A 7,090-nucleotide genomic window follows, 5' to 3' on the forward strand; every position below is an offset into this window, starting at 1 on the left:
ACCATTGTTAGCAATCTCTTGCTATCCTCGAAGCTGAGGCTAGTGAGAGGTAGGTCGTAGAAAGAAGCGAGAGTGGCTTTGACCTCGAACGGGGTGGGGACGACGGTGTGGTTGGCAGTTGAGATGCAGTAGGTAGTGGTGAGTTGTCTAGTAGCCACCGAGTCTCGGCCCGTGCCCAATTCCAAATCTCATAATAATAATATACTGGTAAAAAGCATCTCTGTGTTTTTGTGGACTCGCGCAATCTTGCCCAGTAACGTGACGCAGTGCTATTGTGACATGGCATCGTGAGAGAATGGTCATTGGTCACCCTACCTCTACGTAGTGCAGTCAGGATGGCGTCGACTTCATAAATTAGCGGTCATGAGAATGAGCATGGAGTCCTTCCAACAATTACGTCAGTAGCATAAAGGTGGCAAGGCTCTGTGTCTAACTCTCCTACTCGCAGGCTTCCATGAAAGGGGGTCCTCATTAGTCGCAGGTCATGCATGGATTTGCTTGTGCATTCTACAAATTAGGGAAGCATCTCGCACGCTTTTCATCGCTCGCTTTTCTACGTGTTCTATATGGCGCCGCATGGTCATTTGTGCGCTCAAAGAGTCCAAAAAGGACCTTTGCAACCTCACCAAGTAAAAATAGCATGCTTTAAAATTAAGATTGTGAAAATTCGATGGCGTTTAGAGAGAGTTAAATCTCTCTGCATGCACCACGTGGTGGCTTGTGGTCTCAAAGAAGAGAAGCACTAACTATTGTTGGATGGGTGGTGTCGACAGATGTGCCAAACACTTACAAGGTGGCTAGGGAACCGATTTTCGAGTAGCCACCCACACACCCACACCTGCATATCCAACCATGGTGGGCCGCTTATAGCCCCTCGTCTTTACCATTGGGCGAACTAGCTGATTGCCAAAAAAAAAAAAGGGAAAAAGGTTGTTGCATTGATTTGATGATCTGCATTTCTATTTCTTTTCCTTGGTGGTTTCCACATGGAATGTTGTAGTTCCAAGATTCACACTAGGTTCCTATTACTTCTACTTCTTTAGGAGTAGTCATGGAAGTAAGGCCCCTCAATGTATTTTTTATGGAGTTCCCTGTGCAAAGGATACTGCTTGCAACTTTCATTGATTAATACGATTCAAGCTCATCAGAGCACTTTTATAATAAAAAAAAAGATTCACACTAGGTTAACCAAGTAATAACCCGAGAGTGCTCATTCAATTGTCAAGAGTTTCATCAATGATTTGAAGCCTGGAACAGAAGGGCCACCCCAATTTAGGACAGACACATCATCAAAAGTGTGCCATATGAACTACATTTGTCACATCACCTAATCACCACAATATCATGAGCATGTTCGGAATAAATCATTTTCCTAAACATACCGCATTCCCCTTTAAGCTTTTCCTAAAAAGAGTTTGCAAGACCGGGCCCTATTTTTCTCAGAAATGTACAATATTTCCTTGAAATTTGAAGTGGCTCTTTTCCTTTATCTCTTGCTCTCAACCAGCAATTTTGGATTTCCATACGGTACGCTAAGCCACGCTTTTCCGAACATTGAGATTCATAAATATACCACATCATCATAAAATGCTAATGCCTTCCCACAATAAAAAAAGATAAGGTGCCATTCACCATAATTCAAGTCCTTGATGCTCATAATAGACCACACCCGTTTAAACTAGCTTCAACAATACCAAAAAGACCTCCCACCTCATCTTGGAATTCGATGAGGCAAGCCTTAGCTTCCTGCATCTTCTTAATCAGCATCCTCACTCATCTGAAGGACCCAATCCTCGTAGTGATCCCAGGAGTCTTCCAAACAGCTTCAACCCTTCAGTACTGCATTGGCTGCTTGTAGTTTGGAGCCAATGCTCCGATCAAATCATGATTATTCACATAAGGGAGGAAGAGCTCTCATCTACCAAGGATGCCTTTCACTTCCCAAGGGAGGCCGTTAAACACTTTGATTAGCACAGTCAACTTTGATTAGCACCAGGTTGGCGAGCCATTGACCCTCCAGAGAAACCCACAAGAAACAGTGTAAAAACCTAATTTGGATCATACACGCTCACTCTCATACGTGCACGTGCCATCACCCACCATCTGTGTCTCTTACAGCTAGCACATCTCTGCAAGTGCTCACAATAAGATTTTCATGTATTGAACCAGTTTTTGTAAAATCAGCACTCACCTAATTCAAAATCTTACAATGCCATATACCTTTCATGTTGAAAGAGCTGTCATTCTTATCCTGATAGTTTGCCTACTGACAAGGGCATGCACTATCAGATATGAGGTGCTGAAACCCCTTGTGACCTCAATGCTGCTTCCCTTTTTAACTCTTTTGCTAGAACATGGGAAAACTGCGACAGATAATCATAACAATAGCCAGAAAGATATATACACACCACTCATGACTGAATGTAGAGAAGGGAGGGGCAAGCACAAAAGAATTTACAAGTTCAATCTCTTGAGATGCTGACGGTGTCAAGACTGCAAACTCCTCCAGAGGAGCTTAGAGTAAAGCCTGAAGAGTGCACTGGCGCTTGACTACCATCCTCACCTTGGAACATCCTGTTGAAGGGATTAGGTGGGTTCTCTGGCACTGGAAGTGTTCCTTGAAGATATTGTACCACTCTATTCATGGTCGGTCTCGAAGCCGGGTTATCTTGAATACACCAGAGAGCCACTAGTGTACACATTTTCACTTGCTCAATGTCAGCCTCCTCCTCTACTTGCTTGTCTATGGAGACAGAGATCCTAGCATCCTCCTGACCCTCTCCTTGCACGACAGAGTCGAGCATGTCGAAGCATCGTTTACCTCGGATTATCTCTAGCAGTACAACTCCATAGCTGTACACATCAAACTTCGACGTCAGAGGACCGCTCCCTAAAGACCAGAACTCTGGGGCCACATATCCAGGGGTGCCCCGTGCTTGCGTCAGAATCCGGCTCTCATCTCTTGTCAAAAGCCTTGCCAAGCCGAAATCCGATATTTTCGCACAAAATGCAGCATCCAGCAAGATATTCTGAGGCTTGATATCACAATGAATGATGCAACTTCGACACTCTTCATGCATATAATACAGCCCTCGGGCTATGCCCAAGGCAATGTCATATCGTTGCTTCCAAGTCAAAACCACCACACTCAAAGATCGCTTGCTCGGGAAGAGATATTTGTCAAGTGAACCATTGCTTACATACTCATACACTAAAATTCTCTTAGATCTTCGGAAGCAGAAGCCGATTAGCCTAGCCACATTCATATGATGAATGTTGCCAATGGTGGAAACTTCATTCAAAAATTGCTCATCTGCATGGGACATCGATGGGTCCAAAACTTTCACCGCTAGCTCATTGCCATCCGGGAGCACACCTCGGTAAACTTTTCCAAAGGCTCCTTGGCCAATCAATGTGCTGAAAGATTTTGTAGCTGCTGCCAAAGCCCCATAGGGAAACTCCAAGGGGGCCTGGTTGAGGGCGTCCAATTTGAGACGCTCTCTAGAAAACAGAGTATAGTCGAAATAGTTATGACGGCGGTAGTAAACAACACCTCCACAGAGCAAGATGAAAAGTACGGCAGCTGATACCCCTAATCCGATTCCAATCCATTTTCCTGCACAAAACAACAAGATATTGATTAAACCAACACGATCATCAATGCATGTACTATGCCTTAGGAAGAGCCGGTTATATGTAGCTAAGAAATCCACATGCATTGAAGAAACCTGATCCACATGCAAGCACCATGGTAGTGCGCCCACGTGCATTTCACACACGAACAGTACACATGCTACCAAACATATTCCGCACCCGCTACCTACTTCACTTGTGCCCATCAATTCCATCAATGTTTACACAAGCAAAAGCACTACATACACACATCATCCACTTGATATCTCACCCATCATCCACATGGTTACTAACCCACACATACACACATCATCTACATGCTCCCACCATGCTGGCACATACATGAAGCATCATCTCAAGCTTCCACGGGATGTGACATCTTACATCTTAAAATGGGAGCGCTCTTGCCAAATATATATTTGCCTACCTGACCCATCATGGCAGTTAACATCATGTGTTTTGTCTCCACAGTAGCACTGAAAGTTACTATGGTCTTGCACATCATATCCACATTCACCACCTGAGCTTTGGCAGCTGCTGCAGCTGGCCGCATGTTGAACAGGACCCCATGCAAATTGGGTTGCAGCAACCCATGTCGAAACAGGTGAGTCTGCATCCGCAATAATGTATCTTCTGAGAGATGTGCATCCATTCGCATTCATGAGAGCAACAAGTTGAAGCTCCTTATCAGGAACATAGTCCAAGCAATTGCTGTTTGTAGGGAAATTGCAATAGCTCATATACTTGCTGCAGGAGGAAGAGGAAGGATTCAAAACACCAGAGTCGGGACCGGAACTCACAGATGCTGTGCAGTTGAACAAAAGGTAGTGGTCTTGGTAAAAGGTAAGGTCTGCATCCTCAAAGGCATAGAAGTTTGTGGTTGTAAGATTACCCAATCTAGTAGGCCGGAAATCGCAAGGAGGGGGGGGAGAAGAGGTGGAGTTGAGCAAAAGAATAACAGTACCACCATGGCCATAGTTCGGGATGGACTCTGCTTGTGGATCGCTGTGATTTGGATTTGGGCCTATGCTTCTGACGTAGTAGGGATGCGGTGTACCTGCCAGAGTGAGATTCCAAAGAGGCATAGAAATCGAGCAATCCGTTAGCTGAAAGCCGGGCGAGCCACAACCTGGCTTGGCACCAAATGGGTATGGTAAAGGTGACAAGCTAGAGCAATTTTCTGGGCATGTTGCAGATCCAACGATCGGCATCCTCGTCACCATCAAGCCCAGAGCCACCATAGCCATCATGTGCAGAGAGCAGGGAACCTTTGTCGGGGATGGTGCATGAGAGAAAGTGATCCATGGCACATTTAACAAGCTCAAAACCAAGAAGCTGAAGGTTGGGACTAAAAACCACAACACCATCAACATGATCCAAATCAACACCATTAGTCATTGTCCTCATCTGAAGCAGAAGCATCAAGGTTGAAGATACCATAGCCATCGAGGATTCGCTGTGGTAAATGCATGGGGACGGAGTAGAAATAACACGCTCAAGTGCTGATTTTGTGCTGCTGATGGGGAGTGGGTGTAAGAAGACGATCGACAGAAGGTTACCTTGTGTGGCACTTCATGAGATCCAGAAGCGCAGGACAGTGGTACTCTTTTAATTTCGAAAATCTGCTTGTCGCTTTGACTCGCAATTCGGAAACCTTGTTTCGGTGATGTCCTTGGGCGTGCAAGTTTTGGGCCGTTCGATGTAAACGTAGGTTTGAAATTGTACGTGCAAGGCGGCGAGGCGTGAAGGCTCCACTTTTTTTTTTCCTCTCTCTACAGGTAAGCGTTTGAATTAAGGGAAAATTACCAAAATACCCCTCTAATTTGAGGAAATTCCCAAAATACCCCTCAAATTTCAAAAATTCCCAAAATACCCTTGTATCTATTTTGGTTGGATTGTTCAAGATTTTCTACTCTTCATTCGTTTTTGACAATTGAGATCCATTTTTGAGTGCTTAGCATGTAATTTGTCACCAGTTACCATCGCAAAAAAGGCAATTATGTTTCAAAATAATGAAGCAATTCATCTCCAAAGCCTACGTAACCAACTCAAATTGTAGTTTTAGCATCTTGTACAGTAGACAATCACTCTTCTTATGAAGACCTACAAAAAAAAAATATTTTTCGAGAAATTTACTCTCACAACCAGAGGTATTTCGGGAATTTTGGAAAATTTGAAGGGCATTTTGGGAATTTATGACAAAATATTGGAGGTATTTTGGGAATTTTTGAAATTTGAGGGGTATTTTGGTAATTTTCCCTTGAATTAATTAGAGAGCCAAAAGAAGCTTACATCCGAGCACCCAAAGAAGGGGTGGCTGAATTATATTTTTTTTTACAAGGGACAGGACCCTTTGTATCCCTGGGATTATGGCAGGCCCTTTTTGTAAGGCTACACTTTCAACAAGTTTCAGCATTGTGCACATTCACTAGTCTTGCTTGGTGGGCAGTGCTATATAACATCTATTGAATATAGCAGGTCACATGCAAATTGACATCAAGTATGAAGTATGTAGCACCAAAGGCAACAAGACCATCATTAAGATGTTATTATGTTTATGAGAGGACACAAAGCTAAGTACATCAATTGTTAGACATTGCATGGATGGTTTTTGAGAGAGTTAGTTGAGTTTTAAAGAAGTATATACATTTCAAAAAAATGTTCTTATGTTTATGGGAAGACACAAAGTTAAGTGCAGCAATTAAGATAGATTATAGGGATTCAGGGTGTAGATTGGCTAGCGAAGATCTCGGCCATCTTTTCATGGAATGCCCGGCTATTAAGTCCTTGCAGGAAAGATGTGCAAATAGATACAAAGGACGTGGAAGATAGGGTTTGCACGGCTAATTTGTACTCAAATTGTCACTGGTGAGGACTTTAGCTATGGAGGGTGTAGCTTGTGAGGGTTCATGGCGAGGAGGTGCGGTGTTGCAGAGGACGAGAGAGAGAGAGAGAGAGAGAGAGAGAGAGAGAGAGACTCGATACAAGCCAAAGCAAATAACACACTATGCACTATATTTTGATCATGCTTACAATGTATATATAAAGCCAAACAAAAGCCATGCAAAACTTGACTTGCATCTGACAGTGAAGTGCATGCAATAGGGCTTGTACCCACGAGCTAGACGACCATAACCTGGGCTTGAAACCCAACAACCCCCCCCCCCCCCTTAAGCCCAAACCACTGAGAATGGACTCGAGACAGACCATGGCAGAGTTCATTCACCTGAAACCATGAGTAGAAGTCCCCCCCCCCCCCGGCCTCTTGACTATAGCATAGGTGTGTGTGTGTGTGTGTGTGTGTGTGTGTGTGTGTGTACTTCCCTCAAACAACCATCAGTGTGAGACAAACCAGAACCCGACCAAACAACAAAGGGTGGTCTTACCACTTTTTTATGCGGCAGGGTCTATAACCCGTACAATTTGGACATGATGACAACTAACAAGCACAACTGAC

At 44.0% G+C, this 7,090-nt stretch overlaps 1 protein-coding gene across 1 annotated transcript; it reads right to left on the reverse strand.

The window, feature by feature from the left end:
- Positions 1–2,134: 2,134 nt before the first annotated feature.
- LOC147464416 (LEAF RUST 10 DISEASE-RESISTANCE LOCUS RECEPTOR-LIKE PROTEIN KINASE-like 2.1) lies at positions 2,135–5,286 on the reverse strand. The gene is made up of 2 exons (XM_086514801.1): positions 4,061–5,286; positions 2,135–3,616 (listed from the first exon to the last, which is right to left on the reverse strand). Exons 1-2 carry the CDS (start codon positions 5,022–5,024, stop codon positions 2,463–2,465), a joined length of 2,118 nt encoding a protein of 705 aa, XP_086370927.1. The 5' UTR covers positions 5,025–5,286; the 3' UTR covers positions 2,135–2,462.
- Positions 5,287–7,090: the final 1,804 nt, after the last annotated feature.

Source organism: Adiantum capillus-veneris, chromosome 1 (assembly GCF_014529385.1).
Source record: "Adiantum capillus-veneris isolate H3 chromosome 1, ASM1452938v2, whole genome shotgun sequence".
NCBI lineage: Eukaryota > Viridiplantae > Streptophyta > Polypodiopsida > Polypodiales > Pteridaceae > Adiantum > Adiantum capillus-veneris.

What these genes read in the sequence shown, in the direction of transcription:
- LOC147464416 (XM_086514801.1), bottom strand. Translation starts at nt 5,024, where the DNA reads ATGGTGTTGATTTGGATCATGTTGATGGTGTTGTGGTTTTTAGTCCCA. An exon ending in TAACTGCCATGATGGGTCAG is followed by an intron (nt 3,617 to 4,060) that starts GTAGGCAAATAT and finishes TGTTTTGTGCAG; the next exon opens with GAAAATGGATTGGAATCGGA.